This window comes from Pteropus vampyrus, unplaced genomic scaffold (assembly GCF_000151845.1).
Source record: "Pteropus vampyrus isolate Shadow unplaced genomic scaffold, Pvam_2.0 Scaffold23, whole genome shotgun sequence".
Taxonomy (NCBI): Eukaryota; Metazoa; Chordata; class Mammalia; order Chiroptera; family Pteropodidae; genus Pteropus; species Pteropus vampyrus.
Window position 1 is genome coordinate 1,800,518 of NW_011888804.1, and position 15,699 is coordinate 1,816,216.

Sequence of the window (15,699 nt, forward strand, 5' to 3'; positions counted from 1 at the left end):
TTAAAGTTTAAAATGTAATACTTGGAAAAGGTTAGAATAGTATCTGTATGTGTGTTTAGTTATATGGCACTAAATCACTGATGAGTGATTTGAAATCAGTGATTTCATTGATTTCAAATCACTGATGAGTGATTTGAAAGAACTGACATTTTAGCTGAAAACAAAGGTTACTTTGAAACATTTTTTTTTTTTGCCTGTAAATAAATAGCAGTTCTGAGACCAGATTTTGGGGAGTCTGAATGATTTATGACATGAAGTGTGACATGAAAAGATGGTATTTTCAGGTTTTCTGCAAGTCCGAATTCAGAATACAAGACATGGACTAATGAGCAAAAACAAACAAACAAACAAACAAAAAAAACCAGCCATTGGGCATTTTCATGCTACTCTTGAACAATTGGCGTCATGTCATCTCACACTTAACTCTCGCGGGACTATTTTTGTGCTTTTCTATACTTAAAAATCGTTCGATGAAATAACAGACAAAGATGTGGTATAATTAAGAAATGGAAAATTGCATGGTTATTGGACCAACAGGATTTGAGGACAAAAGTACTCATTCTAGTCCAGTTTTACTAACTTGCTGAACTTTGGTGAGTCGTAGTAATTTCTCTATAGATTTCTTTCTCTGTAAAAGGGGATTAGTGCTTTCAAAAAAGAAAAATAGCTCTTGGTGGTTCTTGACAATATTACATGTTATGTGGTTGTCTTATATAGTCCTCACAGCTAATTACTGTGGAAATAGTTTTCCTGCCAGACACTGAGGTAGAAAATCTGCAGCAGGAACAGAGATTCTTGTTTCCACATAAATATCCAGAATGGTCTGGAATCCAGGAATAACTTTGAGTTCCAGATAAGCTTTAAAAGCATTTGTAAATGGTTACATACTTAGAGAAATAAGCTGCCTCGCTCATTTAAAAAGCTAGCCCAGATTTTGATCGTTACTATTAAAGGTTCTAAAACAGATTAAATGGATAAAGGGGGAAAGAACATCTGTCAAATTCCATTTTGATCACAGAGGAGCCGAGTCTTTAAAATTGGTCTCAAAGCCAGAAGCTAGCACTATAAAGCGTTAATCTTATTGATCTCTGTGTACAAAATTATGGCTGCTCTTTCATAAATGACAAATTTAAATTACAAATGTATTTTGGTCCATGTGACCAGTAATAGCTGCTGTAATGGACCTTTCTGCACAGTGACAAGCTTTCTAGTTCACTGTAATGACAGATTTCCCTGATTGACCTGCTACAGTGCACTACAGAAAGCTTTTTTCCCCTAATGTTCCAAGGATTTGTTGCATGTCTCCTATGTCAGTTTCTTTAAAAATTTTTAATTTTTAAATAATTCATTCATAACCCTACCTGCCCAATATGACAGCTATTTTTATTTCTTAATTTTCTACCAATCTTGATGTATAGTCATATATACAAAATTTTTACATACTCAGAGTATGTAGACTATACAAGTCTATACATAGATTATTGCAGGAGAGATTATTCTATTTTAGTTTTAAAGAGCATCCATCACACCTCGATCTTTACTTTTCTGTTTATTCTAATTACATTTCTTTATTTTTTTCTTATTTAGAAGGAACAGTAATGATCTCATTTTCTAAGTACTCTTTAACTGTATTTAAACAAAATGACAGGCATTATTAATCATTATCCATTCAATTTTCATAGAATTTTTGTTCATTTTATAGATCTTATTTAAAAACTGTCTAGTTTTATTTTAGACAAATATTCATTTACTTTATAATGTTTAACATTGTATGTTTGATCCTAAAGCTTATAAAAATCCTTTACACAGTAATAAAGTATATTTAAGAATTGGCTACTAAGTGATGGCAATTATGGTTTTGAATAATTGCAGGCATTTAAGTCAAAATTTTGTTTCATTTTATTAAACCATTATGGCACGATTGTTACAACAATAGTTTCTATTTTTTGAATGCTACACCTGGCGTTTGTGCTAACTGCCTTATATACACTTTCATATCACTCTAAGTATCGTTATCTCCTTTTTTTTTTAGTTGAAGAAATTGAGACAAAAGTAGACAAAAAAGTAACTTTGTCTCTTTAAGTGGTAGAGTCACAATTTGAAATTATGTTTCTCTGACTGCAAAACCCTTGATCTTAACTCTCCGAATTGCTTCTGTGAATCTCTTGTAGTGTTCCTGGGATTTTTAATGATTAAATTCTAAATGAAATTATTTGTGAATTTTTGCTCACATAAGATTTATTGCAATAAGAATTATGAGTAAATTTAATTTTTAATACCCAAAGTCTATTCAAAATAAAATCTGTCAGTTCGGTTTTGTTGGTGATAGGCAAATGGTGATGTCTCTATTAAGCAGCAGCTCCCCATTCACCGGGAAGCCCTGAAGAACACATTTTAGAAGCCTGATCTGATGAACACATGGTGAACCCTGTACTCAACAACTGGGTAGCGCAACATTCTTTTCAAGATCAAGTCACTAAAAAAATTAGGTTGGCTTCAGATCTCTCCATGGACACACTTAACTCCAGAAGACTATGGAGCTAGACTCTAAAAACTCTCAAGGGAAGAAAGCATGATGTAAGAATTTTATGCTCAGTCAAGCTGTTTGTTGTTGAAGCATTTAAGGCAACAAACTCTAGAACATGCACGAACTTATTATTTGACTTCTCTAAGCTACAGTTTCCTCACCTGTAGAAAATGTCTATTTTGTGGTTGTTATGAATATTAAAAGTATAAATGAGAAAGCACTAATATGACATTACGAGAGCTCAATAATAATCTATTTAATTCTGTAGAAGTCCGCTTCTAGTTCTAGAAGACTCTTGCTATTTATATGTATACTATACTTGATTTGATTTTTAAAATACTTTGTATAGATGTTCTGTTAATTCAAAAATATTTATTGAGAACCTATATTATTCTAAGCTTGGTTCTACAAACCAGACACTTAGAACTCTGGTAGAGATTATGGTAATCTTAAAAGGGACATAGTAATTCTTTTTAAATTCCAAAAAAAAAAAAAAAAAAACCTTTCTAATTTAAGATACAAAGTAATTTCATTTGCATTACAAAGTCTTATAGCAAAACTCAACATGGTCTGTCTTGAAGTCTTCACCTTAGACTTCACCTAGTCTCACACGATGCTCCTAGGTGACCACACCCTCCCCTGGGCTGTGCCCACACATCGTATCTGGGACGATGCTTACCCACTTCAACTGGAGCCCTGATGTCTTCTCCTGAACTCTCGCTGGATATTAACTTCAATGTGTCAACAATGAATTCATCATTTTCCCTCTTCTTTACCCACTGCCTCCACGAAAGCTGGTTCTTTATCATCTCTAACCCGCATTGTTCTTTTGTCTTCTAGTATTCGTTTTTGCCACCTGAGGCTGCTCTGACTCCCAGTCCTTCAGAGTGCCCTGTTATTGTTACTGCTGCTATTTTACCTCTTCTTGAAACTTTGAGATCCTCTCTTTACCTCTGATTTTCTAAATTTTTAAGATTATGTGCTTAAGTACAACTTTTTTTCTTTCATTGAGCTGGACATTCCATCAGCTTTTTAAATTTAAAATCTTATGTCCTTCAGGTCTGGGATTTTTCTTGAATCGTTTCTACTTTTGTTTGTTTCTTTGTTTACATTTGCTTTTCCTGGAACTCATTGGTTAGATTTAGGACCTTATAGATTGATTCTTTTATGTTTACTTACTTTCTTAAATGTTTAATTTTTTAAAATTGTGTTAAGTAAGTGTAGGTGAAAGTATGTTTATATATGTGTGTGTGTTATATGTAAAGGGTAAAGAATAATGAGATCATAAAATATATATATATACTTATCACTCAGCTTAAAAAAAGAATCTTCGATGTCCCCTATGTGCCTCGCCCCTGTTCCATTCAATTTTTATTTACCATTTGACCACATACTTGTATCCCTAAACGATGTATTATTTAGTTGTACTAAGCAGTACTAATGAGAGCATACTCAGTGGATTCTGTAACTTGCTTTCTTAGCTCTACATTATTTCTTGAACCTATATTTGTTTATTTTCACTGTGTACATAGGAATATGCATGTACGACTATACAATGACTTGTTGTGACTTGTCTTCCAGTTTCTTGCTATTGCAGTGTTTCTGTCAGCATTCTTAAGTATGTCTCCCACTGACCTTGAACAAGAGTTTTTCCAGGGCAGTGTTTCTTAACTATTTCACAATATGACACATACGGAAAATGATCATTGTTTAGCATACTGAGATAAAAGGACAAGACTGCTTATAACTGAGCATGACTGGCTTGGGAGTTCTTTATAATGCCTTGTCCAGATGCCGCGAAGTCAGGATTAATACATATTTGTGCCACATGAGTGTACTGGAGTATACCCCGTTTTGGAAGCTGTGCTCTGGAGCAGTGCTGCTCAAAGTGTGGTACGGAGACCAGTTCTAGTGCACAAACTCTTAGTTACTAATCCACGACCGTATGGAGAGGAAGCATTTAGAAACATTTATAGTTATTTGATACTGTCTAAACATTTTAATTATTTTATAAATTATCCAGTCCACAAGTAATTAGAAATTTTAAAAAACTGTTCTGACACCATGGATAAGTTTGAGACACCCTGCTATTCCTAGGAGTGGAGCTGGTGGGGTGTAGGGTGAGCACAGTGACAGAGTTAGTAGACAGGCCACGTTGTCTTGCAGACTATCGCTCTGAATTATATACCCCCATTCCCAGTGGCGTATAGGTGTTCCACTTCCTCCCTGTCTTCACCAACATTTAGTATTGAAGCACGTTTTATTTGTGCTAATCGGGTGGATATTAAAATGGTATCTTACTGTGTTTTTTATTTCTGTTACTAATTTGATTACTAATGAGGTTGAACATTTTTAATATGTTTATTGGCCAATTTGGGTTTTCTCTTCTATGAAGTGCCTATTCAAGTATTTTATCCAATTTTCTATTAGATTATCTGTCTTCTCATTGATCTATAGGTTTAATTTATATATGTTTGGATACAAATCAATTTGTGACTTATATTATTAATCTCTTAAAATATATTTTGATGATCAAAAGTTCTTAATTTTAGCAAGATAAGTTTATCAATCATCTCTTTTTGGTTTGTGCATTTTTGTGTGTCTCATTTAAGAAGTTCTTGCTTTTCTCAAAATCAGTGATATTTTCCTATGTTCTAAAAGATTTTTAGTTTTGTCTTTAAGTATAATCCAGTTGGAATTGATTTTTATATGTTATGCCATAAGGGGTCCATTAATTAAAAGTTTAATTCTTTCCCTCAAATTTGCCATGCCAGCAAATCTACATAAACAAAATCCCTTCGAGATCTTCAGTAATTTTTAAAGTATATAAAGGGTTCCTGAGACCAAAACGTTAGAGAATCACTGTTACCGATCCACAGGAAAAGTCAAAGACTTCAATAAAAAAGTGGGCCCCAAACAGGCAAGTCATTAAAAAAAAAAAAAAAAAATCCCACAGATGCACAATGAACATAACAAAAAAATGAAGTTCTCTAATAAAGAAATGCAAATAAAAAATAAGATACTATTTTACTTATAAAATTGACAATTATAAAAAGTACTATAAATAGCCTTTGAAGAGCAGTTTGGCAGAAGATATCAAAACCCTATTTTCTTTTGACCATTTCTGGAAGTATATCCTGTAGAAATTATTAAGACTGTGTCTGGAGATTTCTCTTCAACATATACATTATGGGTTTGTTTTTTTTTTTTACAGTTTGAAAATTCAGAAATAATCTAAAATCCAAATGATAGAAGTGTTGAGAAACAAAATTCAACTGAGTAAATTTTAAAAATCTTGCTGGCTTTGTTCAACAATTCTTGAATCAGGCAGCATCCCGTTTAGCAAACAGAGAAGAGCCCTGAGGAGCTGTACAAAATGGAAGCCGTTTATAGGCAGAAGGAAATGGGACAAGGAAGTTATGTTAGAAAAAGCGGATTGGTTGTGGCAAGGTCACCTTCCTTTAGGGGACTAAGGGGTCTAGCAGGCAGATGACCTTATTCATGCTGACCAGGTAATTCCTGATTGACTGGTTTAGGATTCCATTCCCGGGAGAGACTGAAACTGTAAATAAGTTAGGTATTAAGTCTTCATTTGGTGACATGGGGCCTAGCATAAGTGACTCCTTTTGGTCCTGTTGTCTCTTTTTTAACAGAAAGAACATCCAGTAGAAGGTTTCCTTTCTTTCCTCTAATTCATTTGACATAGTAGAGCCCTTAGAGTGGTTTGATGGCCACCTGTCTCTTAATTGTGTGGAACCTGATTAATCTGTCCTTGACTACCCTTCCCTTAGGTACTTTGTCCAATGAATGTCAAATAATAACCAATCAGCATAGAGCACATTGAGTAATTGGTGGCTTTGTTCTTTCACCAAAAACATTTATAGCTTTTAGCTTTTAAAAATAGTTCTGGAGCACAGCAAGATAGAGAAGGGGAAAATTGGCCTAGATGATACAGAGAATAGCAGATGGGCAGGGTTGGTTTCATGTGGGGCGCTTTGCCCAGGACACTTTTAATAGAACATACAGTTACTCTAGGGATTCTGAATTTGTGGTTATGTCAGGCTTACACATTTATTCTGTAAAAGGAAAAATTACAAGTTGTTAGATTCTAGGTACATTGGTATGACTTAAAATTTTAAAACCATTACTGTAATCTAGCTATTGATAATTTGCCATGTGGGCTGGATTCCTTAATATCAATACTAACTTAATCGTGGATAGAAAAATATTTTGAACTTTCTTTCCCTAAAACACAGTGTGTTCTTTATTTCTTTCAAAGTTTAAGTCAGTTTTAAAATGACGTCTAAACTATGAATTAGAAGGTTATTTTTATGTGAAGAATTTTTAATCTTACTATTTTTAAGGACATTCTTTGTATACTCAGGAATGAATCAAGTCTTTAAGAAAATAAAGTACTTAAATTTTAGAAATGTTATACTTCCTATTTTACTGACTCACAAATTTAGAATTACTGACCTCAGATTTTCCTTTTAAAAATTAAAAGGAAAAATACCAATTTGGTAATAGAGCTTGCGTTGGGATAGTGGCTTTGAATTTTTCCATTTTCTAAAATTTCAGTAATACATTCATTACTTTTATTATTTATAAAATTATTTGTATATATGACTTACTGTTGAGTTGTACACTTGAAAGCCATTGAATTTCATTAACCAATGTCACCATAATAAATTTTTTAAAAATAATAAATAATAAAAAACTAAAATTATAACTGCCCTCAAATTAGCCTTAAGAAGACATTAAAAAGTCTTAAGATTCTCAAAGAATTATTGTATATTAGGTAATGTGGAAGCTTACTTTTGTTTTCAAGTGATGTGTTTAATAGGCCAGATTCTTACTATGGACATTTTCTTTATAATGAAGTGAATAAAAGGATAGAGCAGAAAAAGTTATCTTATGTAGTAAAAAACATCCAAAAATTATTAGTACTAACAGTACATCAAAGAAAGTGATTTTTTAAAGATATTATGTTCTGTTTCAGAAATACCATTAATTTCTCACATTTGCCTCCGAGATTTCCTTCAGCCTCACAATACTTTCAAGGAGCCAGTGCCTCGGGGCCTCTTACACCTAACTGTTTTCTTTACCTGTGATGCTCTTTCCTGCCTTTTTCTCCTGCCTCTAATTATCTCATCTTAAATATAATTATTTTGAAAAGATCTCCATAACCTACCTCCCCTAAATCCCAACCCCACCTTTCCTACCTTCATCCCGACCCACGTTAAGCCCCTGTTATTGATTCTCAGGGCCCCTTTCCTTCTTCATAGCGTTCACCATAGTTGTGAACGCCAGTTCAGTGTTCATTCCCCCTCTTTTCCTTAAGCTCGATGAGGGCAGGACCTGTGAGCATCTCGTTTGGAGTTGTCTTCTCAGTGTCTGGCATAGTGCCTAGCACGTAATCATTAATAAATAGTGCTTATCAAATGAATTCCTTTAAGTATTTGTTTCATTCGCTTTTCCAAACTCTAGTTGGTCTTACTTAAAAATGGAGTCTTCATTTGAGCAGAGTAATTACAACTTTAATATCGTTAGAAGGTAACTAGCTGAATAAAGCAATTGTGGGTTCCCACTGACTTGGAATATTCTTAGCTTTTTAACACTTGGCATGCATTTCACCCCAGTGTCTCAGGTGATTCTGAGCACATATAGTCACAGTACATTTCTTAAATGATAAATAGTGGCCACAAGTGTTGACTCTTCTGGTTGGCCCTGATTAATCCCAGTAGATCCAATGCCACCAAAATAGTACAGCATATAAGAGATACCATGATTAAGACCACAACCAGAATTGTTCTCTTATATTTTCTTCTTTTTTTTAACTTTTTCACTTTTGAAGGGTTGAGTTCCGAATCCTTATTTGTAAAGCTCAAAATGAATAGTTTTTACATAAGGATTTACAATATTTAGATAAGTCCAAAAAATAAAAACATATACAAAGTATTTTAATTGAGTAGTTAGTCTTTACAAGTTTTCTTTTTTTTAATGGGTTTTTACGTTTTAATTTTTTAAAAAATTTTAATTTGGGGTGACATTGGTCAATAAGGTTATATAGGTTTCAAGTGTACAATTCTATAATACTTCATCTGCGTATTGTATTGTGTGTTCACCACCCAAATTCAAATCTCACATGTGTTGTACAGTAGAAAATAAAAATTTTCTAATACATTGACATTATATATGATACTCATTAGACTATGTAATGTGTTCTTTTACAGTTCAAACGATACGTCAGTAAACTTCGAAGCAAGAGTACAGTTTTCAAAAAGAAGCATCAGATAATAGCTGAATTTAAAGCCGAGTTTGGTCTCTTGCAGAGGACAGAAGAACTTCTTAAGCAACGCCATGAAAATATTCAACATCAGCTGGTAATACAGTATGATCGTGGGGCACTGAAAGCACACATGCCAGAAGGCTTATGGGTTATGGCTTTATAACGAAGTCATTGTTTTTACTGGAAAAACCATAAAATTATTATTTTTTTGATTAATTACAGATATGTAATATAAGCTGATTTGTTTATTTTTAATGTAGCAGCAAACACTAACTTTTTATGCATGCTGACTTCAGGGTAATTAATAGAAGCTGAATTCTAAGTAGGTTTTTCTCTTGGGTAGCTAGTTAACATGAGCAAGATTTTCATACCAAGAGATTGACTGTAAAATATTCCACCTGCTGGACAGAAATTCCTAAGCAGCCACTTTCGTGGAGCTTCGAAAGAAACGCCCAGGAAAGGTACTTATGGAAGCTACCTGCAGGCTCCTTCCGTAGGTGCTTGTGTCTTGGCCGTCAGAAAAAGAGTTAAACCCACAGGAACCCCTCTAACAGCAAGGTTGCTTTCAGTTCCTCTGAGTTTTCTTGGTTAAACTTTTTTTTTCTTTCACCCATAATTTCCATGGGGAAATTATTTCATTGGGATATTGGTTTACCAACTAACCATAATCTGGTAGAGGTAAATGAAGTTTCAACTAGTTGCGGTTAGCTGGAAGTGTGAACTTTTCTATCTAATGTGGTCGAATATTGTTTGCTCGTAGGGAACTTAAGATTGAGAATTTACTGTGCATCAAATATAGATTCTAACAGTGCCAACTTTTTAAATCAATATGTACTAACTGTATTATTGTTCGTTTCAAAACATTTTCTAATTTCCATTGTGATTTCTTTGACCTATGGGGTCATTGCTTAAACCCAAACGTTTGGGGATTTCAAGTTACCTTTATACTGAATTCTAGGTTTCTTCCTCTGTAACCGGAGAACACGCTCTGATTTCAGCCCTTCGAGATTTATTGAGTGTTGCATTACGGCCCGGCATATGTCTGTCTTGGTGATTGTTGCACGTGCGGTTGGGGATGGCGTCCTGTATGTGTCAATCAGTCGAGTGTGTGAACCATGAGAGTCACGGCTTCCATATTTCTACTGATATTTTCATCTACTTGTTTCATCAGTAATTGAGAGAAATGTGTTAAAATCTCTGTAACTAGGTTTATTGCTTTGTCTGTTTTTCCTTTTCGTTCCATCAGTTTTTGTTTTATATTTCTTAAGTCGGGTTCCAGAAGCAGAGTGTAGAAGGGAACGCTTTGTACAGCGATGTATTGAGGGAGAGAGAGCCTTCAGAAGAAGGGGAGAGAGGGGAACAGATGGGGCAGCAGGAAAAAGCCAAGCAAGGACATAGCCCCAACTGGAGTCAGCTTCGTTTTAATCCCATGAGGAACTTTGGAAGCGTTGATTTCACCTTGAGGCAAAGGGGCGGGCCTTTTTACTTCCATATTAGTGAATTGTTGGTTGCCTGTGGCAGGGTTAACCACCTAGATGAGGCCATTCCCAGAGTGCGTGGCCATTCTCTGGAGCAGCTTGCAGATGAGGTCGGAGTGCGGCACCAGCAGCATCCACCACAACCCATCTCTCCACTGCTGAGATCTACTTACTTCTCATGCTAAATTCACTCCTGGTGTAAATTTCAATCCTGGCATAGCTTCTCCAGGATTCCGGTTTGTCACAATTTCTGGGGAAACTGATAGGAGGGTTAATGGGACAAATGAAAACTCGCAATGCTACGTTTGGTCCCAAGGACGAAATTGGTACCCAGCATCACCCCGCTCTGCTATCCATTCTAGACTTCCTTCACCTTTGGCTCGCATCTCCACCGGTCTAGATGACTTACTGGGTGGGGTGACTTGGTCCCCCATCCTTAAGAGGTATGAGACTCTAATAACCATGCCCTTATCAGGCTGTGGTTGCTATACTGACTCATTTACTGTTAAAATTGGGCATGGGCGTCCCGGATATGCCCTAAGGGTTCACCTGAGTGTCAAACATATTCCCGTCTACCCCCCTCACATAACAGCATCTGTAGAGCCTTATGACATCCTGCCGATATAATGCCTCTTCTCTTTGCCTGCTGGTCCACTGGCATGAGGAGCCCAAGTGACGAGATGGTAGCAGAGCATGACATTTAGAGGGCCTCGTAATGTGCCTTCTGGTAGAAGCATGTCCCCTCTGGGAACCAGAAGGTCCACAGCCACAGAGGCCAAAGCTGCTGAGAAAAACAATGACTTCCTGAGTGCGCTAGTGGGGATCCTGGGAGCAGCAACACTCACGCTCCCATCTTGTGGTTTAAGGCCCACGTGTCCTGTCCCTCTGGAGCACAGCGCTGTACAATGGGCCTTGTGTAAGATGGACACTCAGTCCTGCAGATCAGAACCCATCTTCACAGGCCAGCGATTCCCAGCTGGCAATGTAGCCAAACCCTCACGGGGTCACCCCTCTCTTCCGTCAGGCCGTCACATGCTGGACGGCACGGTACAGGGTACAGTGACTGATCCCATGGTCAAGTGCCCACACAAAGTGGGGCCCTCGGTCTGAGGGACATTATGTGGGATTCCACGTCAGTAAACCAAAAGGTGGTCTGAGCCCTTGGGTAGTGGTGCTGGCTGAAGCGCTGTGGGCGAGAAAAGCAAACTCTTACCCAGAATATGGGTCAGGATGAAATGTCCTTTTCCAGGCAGGAAGTATCTGACGTTATCAAACTGCCACTAAGTAGAGGATTGGTTTCCTCGAGTATGACTCCATACCCAGAGCTCAGGACTGGCCTCTGTTGCTGCCAGGTCAGACATTTGGCAGTGGCAGTGGCAGTGGCTAGATGGGCATTAGTGAGAGAGAGCCCTGCCGTTTTGCCCATCCTTAGTCTCCATCTCTGCCAACACAGCCATTCTGTTCAGGAACCCATTACCCAAGCACTGGGTGGCCAGTGACAGAGGCTGGCCGACAGCTACTGGACAGATCATCCTTTCCACTTGGTTGTTCAGTGCTTCTTCTGCTGTGGACAGTCTCTGGTGGCCAATAACATGTGATGAAAAGATCTTCGCACTTAGTGTCTGTCTATTCACATAGGTCCAACCACAGGCCTCTTCCCCAGACCTCCTTGTCCCCAGTCTTCCAATATTGCTATCTTGCTTCGTCCAGGCCCTTGACCAATAAGCTAAGCCATTTGCCCCTGACCAGAGGATGTGGGTTAATCTGGAGGTTCAGGGTTCTCAAGTGAGTCTATCCAGTTATCCCCACCCCGAACTCAGCACCCTTTCTCTTCCCTGTCAGAGCCCTGGCTGCCATGGAGTGAACTCAGCCTTCTCTGAACTTGTGCCAGCCTTACGGTTAAGTCCTGTGCCTGGTTTTCAGCTCCCTCTTCCCTTTAGCCATGGGGAATGAGGGTTTCATTAACGCTCCTAAGGAGCTTCTCCAACCTTATCACTTTACCTTAAATTATTAATTAATGGATTTGAGCCTGTCATTTCATCTCGTCAACTATCAGGGGAGCTTAGCAACAGCAACCCTGATTCTATAGTCCTTGTAGTCACTATCCCTCCATACTTCTCAAACGCCAGTGACATTGTAGCAGTTAGTGCATCCCTATGACAGTTTCGGTCCTCCAGGCAGCAGACACCAGATAGGGTATGGTGTAGCAGGGATTTATCGGAGGAAGCGTTTGTGAAGGATGAAGGCGAGGGAGCAGGAGGAGGTAGGGAACGCCTCAGGCTCCAATGCAAGCCTGACCCTTGTGAAGCGAGGGGGAGAAGGAAGGAGGGTCGGGCAGGGAGAGTCTCCGACTGCAGTGGTTACAGGAAAGTTTTGGTCAGGACGACAGGGAGTTAGTTCCTGAGCCAGTCACCCGTTGGAGAAGCCCCATGTCAGGCAGGAATGGACCAGCACTGGTACTACTGCTGGGCTCAGCCACTGGCTGACCTAGTTTTTTCGATCTGATATCGTTCTGTTTTTTTCTTGCTCCCTTGTACCTGTGGCAGAGACTGCACTCCTAGGTCATACCCCTTCAGGGCTTTCCTGTGACAGTCGGGGACATTTACCGAGGCCCCGACACTTCGACAAGTCTTGGATTCCTGCCTCTAAGTCCTGAGCACGAGGAGACTGCAAAAATCTTTGCTCGGCTCTTGAGCATCGTGCCCCACGTGCTGGTTTCCACTGGGCTTCTGGGAGTCTAACCTGCTTCCGCGCGCTGAGGGTTGGTAACCCTCGGGAAGTTGCACACAGGATTCTGGGCTGATACGCTGTAGGTCCCGCGGCTCCTTTCTTAGGAGTCCCAGTCTCATTGGCAGCCCCAACTCCCAACTCTTCTTTTATTCCCTCTGTCCTTGTCTTTCTTTACTTTTGGTTCTTCCATCCGTGTTGGAACCCTCTCCAGTCACATTTTCACACCTACCCTTTCCCTGGAATTTGTCTGGTCGAGGTCACCAGTACATTTCCATCGCTAAAGCCAGTGATCAGTGCTTCGCTTTTTTCCTTCTTGGCCTCTTAGCAGGGTTTGACTCCTTCTTTCTATAGAATTTTCTTTACCTGTCTTCTAGTTCCTGGATTTTTCCCCATACTAACATCACTGCTTCTACTCCCTGGATGATTTCTTCTCATTTCTCCGAGGTCTAAAGGTTGGAGTTCCCTAGGCTTAGCCATTGAGTTCTTCGCTACCCTCACTTCGATCTTACCGTGTCTCATGGCTTTAAAGACCTTCTCTATGCAGACAACTCTCAAATTTATATCTCCAGCCCAGATTTCTCCTCAATTTCCAATCTTGTACATAGCATGTCTTGACCTCTGTATTGGGGATCTACTAGACATCTCAAATTTTTAATGTCTAAAACTAAACTTCTGATCCTCACTAATCCCTCAAACCTGGTCTTCCCAAGTCTTCATCTCAACAGATGGCAGCTCTGTCCTCTCAGTTCTTCAGGCCAGAAACCTGGGAGTCGCTCCTTACCCCTCACTTTCCCCTCCACCGCACATCTAAGCTGCCATGATACCTCGCTGGATCTATCTTCCAAATATCTACAGAACCCCTTCATCACTTCTGCCACCACCCCCTGATTCATGCTGCCGTCATCCCTCACACGAATTGTGAGAATGGTCTTCTGCCTGGCTTCCCTGCCCCCACTGTAGTTTGATCTCAGCACAGATGTTAAACTGATCGTTTAGAAGTTCCTTTACTCGGAACCCTCCAACAGGCCTCCCATCTTATTTAAAATAGGGCCAAGCCTTTTCATTGGCCTAAAGATAAAATGGCAATATAAATTATCATCTAAACTAAGACAGTCTTGAGAATGCAAAGGACAACAGACATACACTGAGACTGTCCAGCAAACCAGCCAAGTCCTGGATGCTCCTGCCCCAGCCCCGCTCATTCTCGCTCTGCCTTCAGCTCCGCCGGTTTCCTAGCTGTTTCTTGAACAGGCTGGGGGATGCTCCTGCCTCCTGTCTCTTGGACGTGCTGATTTCCTGGCTATCTGCATGGCTCGCTCCCTCACTTCCTTTGGGACTTTGCTCAGGTGTCATCTTCTCAGGAGGACCTTCTCTAACCACCCTTTATTTAGGATTGCACCCCACCCCCTCACCTCACACTCTGTGTTTTACCTGTTTGAGAGTAAACTGCCTGTTTACTCTCACTAGACCTAAGCTCTTCCCGTCTTGTTTACTGCCTAGGACAGAACGGTGCTTGGCACATTAGATATATAACAAACATTGGATGAGCGAGCGAATGCGAGTACAATGGATCACTTGAGAATTTATTCATTCACCAAATATTTGTTGAATGTATCCTATATTTTAGATTCTGTGTTGAATGCATAGCATTATTTTAAAGTCTAAAATTAGAAATACTTTTATGTACCTGAAGATGGTAAAATTTAGGGTAAGTTTATAACATATAAAGGTATGTAATTATTGTTGAAGTCTGTAAGGATTGTCCTTTAGTATTCTAAACTAATTTATTTACAACTTTATTGTCATGTATTAACTCTGTATACTTCTTGTGGAATCATCAAGGTTTTGACACCCATTTAGTGGACCTGTTTTTGACATCTATTTGTATTCTTTACTTTTAGCAAACAATTGAGGAGAAAAAGGGTATATCTGGATATAGTTACACTCAAGAAGAGCTAGAGAGAGTGTCTGCACTGAAAAGCGAAGTCGATGAAATGAAAGGACGAACCCTGGATGACATGTCCGAAATGGTGATCACACATTTTTTAGTGTTTTTTGTGTGTGTGTAGCTAGAATGCAGACATTTTTGTGTTTGTCCTATTTTGAGTGAAATATTCTAATTTTAATTTCCATACAATGTTTATGTTCTCTTATCTGTCTCTATCCATCTCTTTTGAATTTTTCCATTCCAGTAAGGTTGTTCAACTTACAATAGTTTATACATTTTGTGGTTTTTGAAGTGTGTAAAAGTTATACACATTAAAGAAACATTCAAGATGAAAAATAAGTTTTCCCAAATTATAGTACCCTAACTAATAAATTTATTTCATTTTTGGCTATATCCTTAGTATCTTTCCATATTTAAGGCTGCTGCTTTGCCAAAATACACTGATACAGCTGCCTCAGGCATTAAAATGTTGACATTTTCCCTTACTTATTGGTAAATAGCTGCTGCCCTACACTCTCTGAGTCCCCACCTCTGCCCGTCTCATCCCTACTGGCCACTCACCCAGAACCCCTGGGACTTCACCATAATCTAACCCCTAAAAAGATTAGCATTTAGCACAGCAGAGGCCTCCGAGACCCTGTTTATCTCTGTGGCTGGTGTCCATCCACCGTGATTGGTCATTAGTTGTGCCATTTGGGTTAATGAGCATTTGAATATCACCTAATCC

General features: G+C 38.6%; 1 protein-coding gene across 1 annotated transcript in view; it reads left to right on the forward strand.

Annotated features, from left to right (window-relative positions):
- The window catches only part of IFT81 (intraflagellar transport 81), a 74,284-nt gene that overhangs the window by 33,956 nt on the left and 24,629 nt on the right, over positions 1–15,699 (forward strand). Inside the window, exons 13-14 of the mRNA XM_023528153.1 lie at positions 8,761–8,910; positions 14,926–15,081. Of these exons, the coding sequence (XP_023383921.1) occupies positions 8,761–8,910; positions 14,926–15,081 (306 nt within the window). The remainder of the gene's footprint in view (positions 1–8,760; positions 8,911–14,925; positions 15,082–15,699) is intronic.